We start from the raw sequence: 13,494 nt of genomic DNA, 5'->3' as shown, positions 1-13,494 counted from the left end.
TCTCAATAAGCCTTGCATGGGGTACTTTATCAAATTCCTTGCTGAAAACCAGATACATTACATCTACTGCTTTACTTTCATCAATGTGTTTAGTCACATCCTCAAAAAATTCAATCAGGCTCCTGAGGCACGACCTGCCATGCTGGCTATTCCTAATCATATTATGCCTCTCCAGATGTTCATAAATCCTGCCTCTCAGGATCTTTTCCATCAACTTACCAAACACGGAAGTAAGACTCACTGGTCTATAATTTCCTCGGCTATCTTTACTCCCTTTCTTGAATAAGGGAACAACACCCGCAACCCTCCAATCCTCCAGAACCTCTCCTGTCCCCACTGATGATACAAAGATCATTGCCAGAGGCTCAGAAATCTCCTCCCTTGCCTACCACAGTAGCCTGGGGTACATCCGTCTGGTCCTGGAGACTTATCCAACTTGATGCTTTCCAAAGACTCCAGCACATCCTCTGTCTTAATATCTACATGGTCAAGCTTTACAGTCCGCTGTAAGTCATCCCTACAATTGACAAGATCCTTTTCCGTAGTGAATACTGAAGCAAAGTATTCATTAAGTACCTCTGCTACCTCCTCCGGTTCCATACACACTTTTCAATTGTCACACTTGATTGGTCGTATTCTCTCACATCTTATCCTCTTGCTCTTCACATACTTGTGGAATGCTTTAGTGTTTTCCTTAATCCTGCTTGCCAAGGCCTTCTCATGGCCCCTTTGGCTCTCCTAATTTCATTCTTAAGCTCCTTCCTGCTAGCCTTATAATCTTCTAGATCTCTATCATTACCTAGTTTTTTGAACCTTTCGTAAGCTTTTCTTTTCTTCTTGACTAGATTTTCAACAGCCTTTGTACACCATGGATCCTGTATCCTACCATCCTTTCCCTGTCTCATTGGAATGTACCCATGCAGAACGCCACACAAATATCCACTGAACATTTGCCACATTTCTGCCATACATTTCCCTGAGAACATCTGTTTCCAATTTATCCTTCCAAGTTCCTGCCTGATAGCTTCATATTTCCCCTTAACTCCAATTAAATGCTTTCCTAACTTGTCTGTTCCTATCCCTCTCCAATGCTATGGTAAAGGAGATAGAATTATGATCACTATCTCCAAAATGCAAATGCTCTCCCACTGAGAGACCTGACACCTGACCAGGTTCATTTCCCAATACCAGATCAAGTACAGTCTGTCCTCTTGTAGGCTTATCTACATATTATGTCAGAAAACCTTCCTGAGCACACCTAACAAACTCCACCCTATCTAAACCCCTTGCTTTAGAGAGATGCCAATCAATGTTTGGAAAATTAAAACCTCCATGACAATTTTGTTATTATTAAACCTTTCCAGAATCTGTCTCCCTACCTGCTCCTTCGTGTCCCTGTTACTATTGGGTGGTCTATAAAAAAACACCCAGTAGAGTTATTGACTCCTTCCTATTTCTAATTTCCACCCACAGAGACTCAGTAAACAATTCCTCCGTGACTTCCTCCTTTTCTGCAGCCGTGACACTACCTTCGATCAACACTGCTATGCCCCCACCTCTTTTGTCTCCCTCACTGTCCTTTCTGAAACATCTAAAGCCTGGCACTTGAAGTAGCCATTCCTGTCCCTGAGCCATCCAAGTCTCTGTAATGGCCACAACATCATAGCTCCAAGTACTGATCCACATTCAACCGCTTTGTTCATGATATTTCTTGCATTAAAATAGACACGTCTCAAACCATAGGTCTGAGCACATTCCTTCTCTATCACCTGCCTATCTTCCCTCTCACACTGTCTCCAAGCTTTCTCTATTCGTGAGCCAACTGCCCCTTCCTCTGTCTCTTCAGTTCAGTTCCCACCCCCCAGTAATTCTAGTTTAAACTCTCCCCAATAGCCTTAGCAAACCTCCCTAGCAGGATATTGGTCCCCCTCGAATTCAAGTGCAACCCATTCTTTTTGTACAGGTCACACCTGCCCCAAAGATCCAGAAATCTGAATCCCTGCCCCCTGCTCCAATCCCTCAGTCACGCATTTATCCTCCACCTTGTTCTATTCCTATACTCACTGTCACGTGACACAGGCAGTAATCCCAAGATTACTACCTTAGGGGTCCTGCTTCTCAACTTCCATGTAGTCTGTTTTCAGGACCTACGTATGTCATTGGTACCAATATGTACCACGACCTCTGGCTGTTCACCTTCCCACTTCAGGATATCGTGGACGCGATCAGAAACATCCCGGACCCTGGCACCCAGAGGGCAAACTACCATCCGCGTTTCTTTCCTGCATTCACAGAATCACCTGTCTGACCCCTTAACTATAGAGTCCCCTATTACTGCTGCCTTCACCCTTTCCCTACTCTTCAGAGCCACAGAGCCAGTCTCTGTGCCAGAGGGCTGGCCATTGTTGTTTCCCCTGGGTAGGGTGTTCCCCCAAACAGTACTCAAACAGGAGTATTTATTGTTAAGGGGACAGCCACAGGGGTACTCTCTAGTATCTGACTCCTGCCCTTCTCTCTCCTGACTGTTACCCACTTATCTGTTTCCAAAGAATTTCTTCAAAGAATTCCAGCAGATTGGTCAAGCAAGATTTTCCCTTGAGAAAACCATGCTGACTATGGTCTATTTTATCATGTGCCTCTAAGCACCCTGGAATCACATCAGCAACAATTGACTCCAACAACTTCCCAACCACTGAGGTCAGACTAACTAGCCAATCATTTTCTTTTTTCTGCTTCTCCTCTCTCTTCTTGAAGAGTGGAGTGACATTTGCAATTTTGTAGTCTCCTGGAACCATTCCAGAATCTAGTGATTTTTGAAAGATCATTACTAATACCTCCACGATCTCTTCAGCCACCTCTTTCATGGGAAGAAACAGTGCAGCAGAAAAGAAATTACAAGCTAATTTTCTTTCTTTCACTCAATAAAGTTTATTTAAATTCACTTAATTGCTTACTGATATTTTAAAGTGTCCAAGTTTTTAAGGGATTTTAATTTTTTTCTTGGATTTTTAATGCTCCTGAATATTGATTCTACATCTGGGGATAAAGAGCAACTGGTTTGCAAAACAATTCTGGAGGCATAGCCTGTCTGATTTGATTAAAAAGGCTCTTTGTTGAGCAGGGCTCCCTTAGCAGCTAGTGAAGGTTACCTTTTCAAAGTTTGTACCTGACAGCCCATTCTTGAAATGCTTGGGCTTCGATGGCAAATTAGTATGTGTCAAGTTATAGATGCCTTGGCATCTCCTGCAATCAAAGAGTTTTGCTCTTTAAACTCACACAAAACAGACCCCGTTTCACTCCTCCACTATTTGCCCACTACCTAAAAACTCCTCTTACTGGTTCTTGTCTCCAACTACTCCCCCCTGTCCTCAGCAATACCATCTCTCCCTTGATTCCATGCTCTATCTTCCTCTCCTATCAGGTCTCCATCATTTTCAGCCCTTTGTCATTTCTACCTATTACATCCCAGCTTCTCACACTATTCCCACTCTGCCCTTCTCTCAGTTCTTACTCTATCCCTTCCCTTCACGTTTTTAGACTGTCCATCTCCCTTCTATCTTCCAACCAGATGAAAGGTCTTGATCCAAAATGTTGACTATCCATTCTGCCCCCCCTTGATTCCGCCTGACCCACTGAGTTCCCCTCGTGTGTTGTGTTTTGTGTCAGGTTCCATCTTGTACCTCTACAAAACAGATGCACCAGGTTGGGGCCCTGGCGAGCAGTTGGTACCACTGAAGCAGTCTTCCAGCATGAATATGGGGTGGATTGTACTGGTGATCACTTCTAAGAAAAGTCAGACCCAGTAGAAAACTGAGCCAGGCACAGGCCAGTTGTACACTGAATGATGCCATAAGGCATATGGCATATTCACTCCTTACTGACACAAAATGGAGCTAATGTATGCTCTTTACTGATCATTGACATCATTCAGGAATCAATGATGTGATGGCAATCGAAGTGTGAGGAGACAATGAGATGGCATTTCTGTACAAAGTTTGGTATCCATTCAGTGACTTAATATGAGACCATTTCTTCAGGCAGGAGTTCATCATGTGAGCAATAGTTTAAGGTGGGTAGCCACTGTCACAATTTGGGCTGTTCCTGAAGTCTCACTTGCAGAGCAGGAGGCCACATTTCCTCTGGCTTGTCTTCAAGTGGTAGTCCTTGCTCTGTGGAAGGTTAATGTGATCTGCAAGGTGAACAGGAAACTGTCAGCTGGTGACCGTGGATTACAACCTTGCAGGGTTTCAGAGTCTGCCTGTGTGCTGCACTTTGTTATAAGCTGTCATGGAAACTAGGGGTTAGTGACAGGGCCAGCTCAGGCAGATATGCCCTGTGAGAAACAGCTGTCTTCTGAGGACCATCACTACTTCTAGTGTATGGCTATCTATTTCACAGAGGACAGTATACCTTTTGAGAAGTGAAGTTTCAGTGTATAAAAATGCAGAATAATATTTAATTTAATGTGTGTGGTAATGCATATCAAACACGCTCCTTCCTGATGAATTTTCTTTCAAGTCCTAATCTAATATAAACTGAATTTTAGCGTACAAAATGTAATGCCTAGAAATCAATATTAATTCTACACTGCACCTAATTACAGATCATTGGTTTATAATTAGCTAATTGTTATGTTCTATCAGAGAGCCTTGCTTACACTTTTTACTAACCAGATTTTGCAAGCAATTCTATTATTTGTTCACATCTAATGTGTCCTTCAGCTTGTCACTGACTTATACAGCATGAAAGCAGGCCCCGAATCTCAGTTTATCCGACTGACCAAGTTGTCCACATGAGCTAGTCCCATTTGCCCACATTTGGCCCAAATCCTTTTGAATCTTTCCTATTCATGTTCCTGTCTAAATGTATTTTAACATTAGATTTACACCACCCTCCACCACTTCCACTGGCAGCTTGTTCTGTATACCTGCCACCCTCTATGTGAAAAAGTTACCCCTTTTAAATCACAAACAATATAAAATCTGCAGATGCTGGAAATCCAAACAACACACACAAAATGCTGGAAGAACTCAGCAGGCCAGGCAGCATCTATGGAAAAGAGTACCAACGATGTTTCAGGCTGAAACCCTTCAGCAGGACTGGTCAAAGAAAGATGAGGAATTAGAGTGGGGGGGGTGGGTGATGTGATAGGTGAAATGGGAAATGGGAGGAGGGGTGAAGTAAAGAGCTGGGAAGCTGATTGGTGAGAGAGATATAAGGCTGGAGAAGGGGCAATCTGATAGGACAGGACAGAAGGCCATGGAGGGATTAAAAAGGGAGATGAGCACCAGGGGCAGGTATTGGGCACGGAAGGATAGAAGGTGAGAGAGGGAAATGGGAATAGGGAATGGTAAAGAAAGGTGGGGGGGGGGGGGTTCGGCATTACCGGAAGTTTGAGAAATCGATGTTTATGCCATCAACTTGGAGGCTACCCAGATGGAATACAAGCTGTTTCTTCTCCAACCTGAATGTGGCCTCATTGCGACAGGACTGACATGTCGGAATGGGAATGGGAAGTGGAATTAAAAATGAGTGGCCACTAGGAGATCCCGCTTTTTCTGGGGTACAGGATTAGGTTCACCGAGCATCTACACTCCGTCTGCCAGAAAAAACAGGATCTCTTAGTGGTCACTGTTTCAATTCCACTTCCCATTTCCATTCCAACATGTCAGTCCATGGCCTCCTCTACTGTTGCGATGAGGCCACGCTCAGGTTGGAGAAACAACACCATATGGCATGAACATCAATTTCTTGAACTTCCGGTAATGCCCTCCCCCAGCTCCTTCACCATTCCCCCTTCCTATTTCCCTCTCTCACCTTATCTCCTTGCCTGCCCATTGCCTCCTTCTGGTGCTCCTCCCCTTTTTCTTTCCTCCATGGACTTCTGTCCTCTCCTATTAGATTCCCCCTTCTCCAGCCTTATACTGTTCTCACCAATCAACTCCCCTTCACCCACATTCTAACTCTGACTCTTCATCTTTTTTTTCCCATTCCTGATGAAGGGTCTGGGCCTGAAATGTCGACTGTACTCTTTTCCATAGATGCTGCCTGGCCTGCTGAGTTCCTCCAGCATTTTGTACGTGTTACCCCTTTTAAATCATTCTTCTCTTAAACCTATGCCCTTTAGTTTAGTCCAATCTTCTTGCTTCTGTTCATTTCTTAGAACATAGAACATAGAACAGTAAAGCACAGTACAGGCCTTTCAGCCCACAATATTGTGTCAATCCTTAAACCCTGCCTCTCATTTAACCCCCCACCTTAAATTCCTCCATATTCCTGTCTAGTAGTCTCTTAATTTTCATTAGTGTATCTGCCTCCACCACTGACTCAGGCAGTGCATTCCACGCACCAACCACTCTCTGAGTAAAAAACCTTCCTCTAATATCTCCCCTGAACTTTCAACCCCTTACCTTAAAGCCATGTCCTCCAGTATTGAGCAGTGGTGCCCTGGGAAAGAGGTGCTGGCTGTCCACTCTATCTATTCCTCTTAATATCTTGTATACCTCTATCATGTCTCCTCTCATCCTCCTCCTCTCCAAAGAGGAAAGCCCTAGCTCCCTTAATCTCTCATCATAATGCATACTCTCTAAACCAGACAGCATCCTGGTAAATCTCCTCTGTACCCTTTCCAATGCTTCCACATCCTTCCTATAGTGAGGCGACCAGAACTGGACACAGTACTCCAAGTGTGGCATAACCAGAGTTTTATAGAGCTGCATCATTACCTCGCGACTCTTAAACTCTATCCCTTGACTTATGAAAGCTAACACTCCATAAGCTTTCTTAACTACCCTATCTACCTGTGAGGCAACTTTCAGGGATCTGTAGACATGTACCCCCAGATCCACACTTCCAAGTATCCTGCCATTTACTTTGTACTCTGCCTTGGAGTTTGTCCTTCAAAAGTGTACCACCGAACACTTCTCCGGGTCGTTAATAAAAATCACAAAAAGTAGAGGTCCCAGAACCAATCCTTGTGGGACACCACAGGTCACAACCCTCCAATCCGAATGTACTCCCTCCACCACGACCCTCTGCCTTCTGCAGGTAAGCCAATTCTGAATCCACCTGGCCAAACTTCCCTGGATCCCATGCCTTCTGATTTTTGGAATAAGCCTACTGTGTGGAACCTTGTCAAAAGCCTTACTAAAATCCATGTAGATCACATCCACTGCACTACCCTCATCTATATGCCTGGTCACCTCCTCAAAGAACTCTATCAGGCTTGTTAGACACGATCTGCCCTTCACAAAGCCATGTTGACTGTCCCTGATCAGACCATGATTCTCTAAATGCCCATAGATCCTATCTCTAAGAATCTTTTCCAACAGCTTTCCCACCATAGACATAAGGCTCACTGGTCTATAATTACCCAGACTATCTGTACTAACTTTTTTGAACAAGGGGACAATATTCACCTCCCTCCAATCCTCCGGTACCATTCCCGTGGACAACGAGGACATGAAGATCCTAGCCAGAGGCTCAGCAATCTCTTCCCTTGCCTGGTGCAGCAGCCTGGGGAATATTCCGTCAGGCCCCAGGGACTTATCCGTCCTAAAGTATTTTAACAACTCCAACACCTCCTCTCCCTTAATATCAACATGCTCCAGAACATCAGCCTCACTCATATTGTCCTCACCATCATCAAGTTCCCTCTCATTGGTGAATACTAAAGAAAAGTATTCATTGAGGACCTCACTCACTTCCACAGCCTCCAGGCACATTTTCCCACCTTTATCTCTAATTTGTCCTACCTTCACTCCTGTCATCCTTTTGTTCTTCACATAATTGAAGAATGCCTTGGGGTTTTCCTTTACCCTACTTGCCAAGGCCTTCTCATGCCCTCTTCTTGCTTTCCTCAGCCCCTTCTTAAGCTCCTTTCTTACTACCCTATATTCCTCAATAGACCCATCTGATCCTTGCTTCCTAAACCTCATGTATGCTTTTCAAAAGCTGCAACCTACTTCTCACAAAGGGCCCACACAAGAAACATAAACTTTCATATTTGTTTCACAGCTACCTCTTAGCACTTCACGCTGTGGTTTAAATTGCCCAAGTAGCTACATGAATTGGTCTAGACTGATCAGAAAACAACTAAGGCTTCATTAAAACACAAAACATACATTAAATATCACTCAACACACATCAAAGTTGCTGGTGAACGCAGTAGGTCAGGCAGCATCTATAGGAGACCCTTCGTCAGGACTAACTGAAAGAAGAGGTAGTAAGAGATTTGAAAGTGGGAGGGGGAGGTGGAGATCCAAAATGATAGGAGAAGACAGGAGGGGGAGGGATGGAGCCAAGAGCTGGACAGTTGATTGGCAAAAGGGATATGAGAGGATCATGGGACAGGAGGCCCAGGGAGAAAGAAAAGGGGGAAGGGGGGGAAAACCCAGAGGATGTATACCCAAGGGGTATAGTGAGAAGGACAGAGGGAGAAAAAGGAGAGAGAGAGAAAGAATATGTGTACATAAATAAATAACGGATGGGGTACGAGGGGGAGATGGGGCATTAGTGGAAGTTTGAGAAGTCAATGTTCATGCCATCAAGTTGGAGGCTACCCAGACGGAATATAAGGTGTTGTTCCTCCAACCTGAGTGTGCCTTCATCTTTACAGTCGAGGAGGCCGTGGATAGACATATCAGAACGGGAATGGGATGTGGAATTAAAATGTGTGGCCACTGGGAGATCCTGCTTTCTCTGGCGGACAGAGCATAGGTGTTCAGTGAAATGATCTCCCAGTCTGCGTCGGGTCTCGCCAATATATAGAAGGCCACATCGGGAACACTGGATTAAATATCACTAGTGGTCCCCAAACAGATGAAAACTTAAAGATTTTATGTGGCCACTTTTTTAGGTACCTCTTATACCTAATAAGCTGGACACTGAGTGTATGTTCATGGTCTTTTGCTGCTGTAGGCAATCCACTTCAACATTTGACATGTTGTCTATTCAGAGATGCTCTTCAGCACACCACTGTTGTAACACGTGGTTACTTGAGTTCCTGTTGCCATCCTGTCAGCTTGAACCAGTCTGGCCAGTTTCCTCTGACCTCTCTCATTAACAAGGCATTTTTGCCCACAGAACTGCCCCTCACTGGAAGTTTTTTGTGTCTTGCTCCATCGTCTGTCAACTCTAGAGATGATTATTGTGTGTGAAAATCCCAGGAGATCAGCAGTTTCTGAGATACTCAAACTACTCCATCTGGCAGATTAGATATTTGCACTATCGGGCGGTGTACAGATGTACCTAATATAGTGGCCACTCAGTGTATGTATTTTTCAAAAGAGAACAGCAGAGTGAAATTGAATTAGATGAGAGAGCACACAGTGTGATGTAACAATTAAAAACAATTGCACATGTTCATACTTCACAGAAATACCTTTTGGCCATTTTCCTTCTGAACCACTAGATTAGAGCTCATGAACTTCTAGCTCTTTGTTTTAGTAGAAAGTAAAACATTTTCTGATAATAGAAAAATGACACCTCCTCAAAAGAGACACTTGTGACTTTTCACAAACAAGAGAAAATCTGCAGATGCTGGAAATCCGAGCAACACACCCAAAATGCTGGAGGAACTCAGCAGGCCAGGCAGCATCGGTGGGAAAAAGTACAGTCGACGTTTCAGGCTGAAACCCTTTGACAGGACTGCTGAAGTCCTTTTTCCCATAGGTGCTGCCTGGCCTGCTGAGTTCCTCCAGCATTGCGTGTGTGTTATTTGTGACTTTTATCTTGTCTGTCTCACTTTGGTCTAGAAGAGTCTTTTATCTGATCCTATTCCATAGTTTTCCATGAGATCAGCATTACGAATGAACCACTTTTGCCAAAGGGAAGATGTGCTGTGATTTTCAGTCCACTTTGCAGATGTTCAAGTATTCATCTGACAATGGGAGACAGGTTAAGATGTCCCTTTATGATGGGGAGAAACCCACCACACATTCTGGTCGTTAGGGTAGCCATTGTGTCAATGATGGATGGATCACAAGTGAGCCATCGTCACCCTGAATGAGTAGAGCTGTATTGGCTTCATATCTGTACTTTATGGGGCAAGTAGATGGCCTCAGTACCTGTGAACAGAACTGTTCTCTAGAGTGAACAGCCAACTGCGTTCTGTGGTTTCAATTGCAATCATTGTGACAGTCGACTTCTGTCCTTGTGGTTGAGGCCATACTTGCAGACATAAGCAGAGAGCTTTAGTCCTTCTGATAGTATTGTAGTCATAGAGGCTGCAGAAATATAGGTAGGTATCAGTGCACTTGGAGTTTCACAGTTCTTCCCCTAGATTGCAGCTTTCCTCTCTTTAATTTAAAAGCATAGAGATAATATAATTTCAAAGGAGAGTTTCCAAATGAGTGCTGGGTGGGGATTAATGATGTGCAGTCCATATAATTCATGCATTAATTGCATATAAATGTTAATGTTTCAGAAACAGCCGTGAGAATCCTAGAGAAAAATCATATGGGATGTTAATAGCAGATACTTTTTAATTCTGAAAATATATTAGAAATATAAAACTAAAGATAAAACTAAACATCTAATTTTTCTTACAGGCAAATAATATTGCAGAATTAAGAATTATAACTTGACACCATCAAATTTCCAATGACATTGTAACAGGATTGTGAAGAGCTTCGTGGTTTTCCCAGCTTTGACAGGGCGAGGGCAGGGTGGAAAAAATGACCAGCAGAATCCACTGGCAACCAAATGTTGTGCAGTACAAGTGAAAGAAAATACAAATTCTAAGATGAAACCTACCAAGTATTGAAGGGGTACTGAAGTGGCCAGACAGAGTGGACAAGGAGAGAATGTTTTCAAAAGTGGGAGAGTCTGGGACTAGAGGACACAGCCTCAGAATAGAAGGATGTTCCTTCAGGAGATTCAGGAGTGTTTAATGTCATTTGCAATACAGAAGTGTAAAGCAGAACAAAATAATTGTTACTCCAGATCTGATGCAACACAAAATAAACACGATAAAGAACAATAATAAAGAATGCATTATAACTACTAATAAACATATAATACAAAATATGAATGCAGAGAAGAATAACCTTTCTTACTTGTGTAGGACATGTTCTGAAGCAATGAGAGGTTGTGCGAGATGTGCACTTTCAGGAGTTTGAAACTGCTCGCAGTTTCCACTGCTGTACCAACAAAGTAAAGAGGTGTGTGAGCGGGTGCAAGTTCTCCCAAAGTTGGTAACCATCTCCATTGTCTTGTTGATATTGGCAAAGAGGTTTTTGTCTGGTACCAGGCCTCAGATTCTTCCACCTCTTCTCTGTAGGCCATCTCATCATTGTTGTCACTGGTGAAATTGACCATGTGATTACTGGGGTGTTTGGCCGTTCAGTTGTGTGTGAGCAGAGTGTACGGCAATGGGCTCAGCACACAGCAGTTGTGCATCTTGACTATCTGAGTTCTGTTGGTTAGGAAGTCCAACACCCAATTGCACAGAGGTATATTTAGACCAAGGAGTCGGAGTTTGTTCAATAAGAACAGGGATGAAGAGCAACTTCTTTAGCCAGAGGGGGGAGAATCTGTAGACTTCATCGCCACAGACGGCTCTGGAAGTCAATGCATTGGCTATATTTACAGCAGAGGTTGATAAGTTCTCGATTAGCAAGGGTGGTGAAGGTTATAGACAGAAGGCCAGAGAATGGGGTTGAGAGAGAATATGAAGCAGACATGATCGAATGGCAAAACACACTCGATGGGCTGAACAGCCTAATTCTGCTTCTATGTCTTATGGTCTTATAGTGCTTAATACACACAGAAATGCCTGAACACAATTATTTGCCATTTGTGAGTGATTTAATATTACAAAGTAATAAAAAAACACTCATTACTTGAGTGAATATCCATCCATTGGTTTTGATTGTGCAGTGACTTCCCTGCTCCAGCATTTTGCCAGTGACACATCTTCACATTAGCTCAGGCTATTTCCTGATGCATGGCATCAAGGAGATGAACCTGAGCTTGGCCTGATCTCTTGCATCTGCCCTCTCAAGCAGTAGTATCAGCAGTGGGCATTTGCTGTTTTTATCTTTGCTCAGTACCCAGCACCTGCATAATAGGCTCCGGCTTTAACTGAATCAGCTACTGCTTCACCGATCAGGTACTGAGCTTTTTCGTCCACAGTATTCATTCAGCGTCAAATCAAGACACACTGTCAGTTTAAATGAAAGGTATTAGCTGACAGATAAATATAGGACCCTGTTCATTGAAAGGAAGTGTTTCAGTCTATACATCCTCTGCTGCTGGTCTTCTTCAGCCCCCAACATCCTATCCCAGTCTAAGTGTGATCTCATCCCTTCCCAGCAGCCAATCATGACACCCTCTCAACCCCCTCCCAATCACTCACTATCAGGAGATTCCAATCCTCCTCACTCATTGCACCTCTCTTGCCATCCCAGATCATCCTGTCCCCCAGCCTGCAGCCTGCCTGACTTTGTTCACTTGCTCTGAAGCTGTGGATCAGCATGAGAGAACTTTGCGCCCACTATGCGCAATCAGAGCAGGAAGCAGGAAGCAGGAAGCATATGGGCAAAGCATGCAATGCTATTCAACAATTCTTTCTCAGTTTTTTTGCATGTCTGTATCTACATCCCTTCTAGAAAGTGGGCACGGTAACTTTATTTCGTACCTCGGAGGCAGGTCACTTTGACTGGGTCGAGAGGACGTCTCTCAGGCCCTGGCTCCCGAAGTGGCATTGATCTTTTCCTTTTCCCCAGGCCACACGAATACTTCAGCTCATCTGTTGTGAACACATATCTAATGAGGTAACGGAGTAGTCGACGGCCATCTTTCTTAGATGAATTGACAGCCTCGTCCCATTGTTTACTGGTGATATAGACTGGATAGTTGGTCAACAACTGTTTGTTCCCCTGAAAATTGAAGATGAGAAACATTTGAAAACAAGTCCATAATAACTGCATTTAACATGGGAATTCAACACTACATTCAAAACTGCTTCTTCTATTCAGTATCATCAGGCAACAAAATCCTTTCAGAGCTTAATGAAATTATAAAGATTACTAAAAGAAGTATATAGACACTCACTCAAATTGTAATGCGTTAGTAAATCAATTTTGTACTGCTTTCAGCTCAAGGAATTCCCTATATTCTTAGTGGAGGAAGATGGGATCGTGGCTATCACACATACAAAGTTGCTTCAATGGAATCGGTTTATTATTATCAAGTATACCAAATACAGTGAAAAACTTTACTTGTATACTGTTTATACAGATCAGATCAATACACAGTCCATTCAGGTAGAGCAAGGTAAAACAATAATGCAGAATAAAGAATGCTACAGAGAAAGTGCAGTGCGGGTAAACGATAAGGTGCAAGTTCATTACAAGGTATATTGTGAATTCAAAAATCCAACTTATAATACCAGGGAGCTACTTAATAGTGTTATAACACCACGTAGAAGCTGTCCTTGAGCCTGGTGGTATGTGCTTTCAAGCTTTTGTATCTTCTGCCCAGTGGAGGAGG

The 13,494-nt window shown here is 43.4% G+C and overlaps 1 protein-coding gene across 2 annotated transcripts in view; it reads right to left on the bottom strand.

The window, feature by feature from the left end:
• Positions 1-13,494, bottom strand: part of LOC134343438 (BEN domain-containing protein 4) — a 73,866-nt gene that overhangs the window by 8,542 nt on the left and 51,830 nt on the right. Inside the window, exons 4-5 of one of the 2 annotated variants that reach the window (XM_063042139.1) lie at positions 12,641-12,881; positions 3,953-4,189 (exon numbers count right to left, since the gene is read on the bottom strand). In XM_063042139.1, the coding sequence (XP_062898209.1) occupies positions 4,110-4,189; positions 12,641-12,881 (321 nt within the window). In that variant the 3' untranslated portion in view covers positions 3,953-4,109. Of the gene's footprint in view, positions 1-3,952; positions 4,190-12,640; positions 12,882-13,494 lie in introns of those variants that run through there. The other variant, XM_063042138.1, reaches the window with a different exon arrangement.

Source organism: Mobula hypostoma, chromosome 3 (assembly GCF_963921235.1).
Source record: "Mobula hypostoma chromosome 3, sMobHyp1.1, whole genome shotgun sequence".
NCBI classification, from domain to species: domain Eukaryota; kingdom Metazoa; phylum Chordata; class Chondrichthyes; order Myliobatiformes; family Myliobatidae; genus Mobula; species Mobula hypostoma.
The sequence above is the reverse complement of the archived record's forward strand: the minus strand, read 5'-3'. Positions and strand labels throughout refer to the sequence as shown.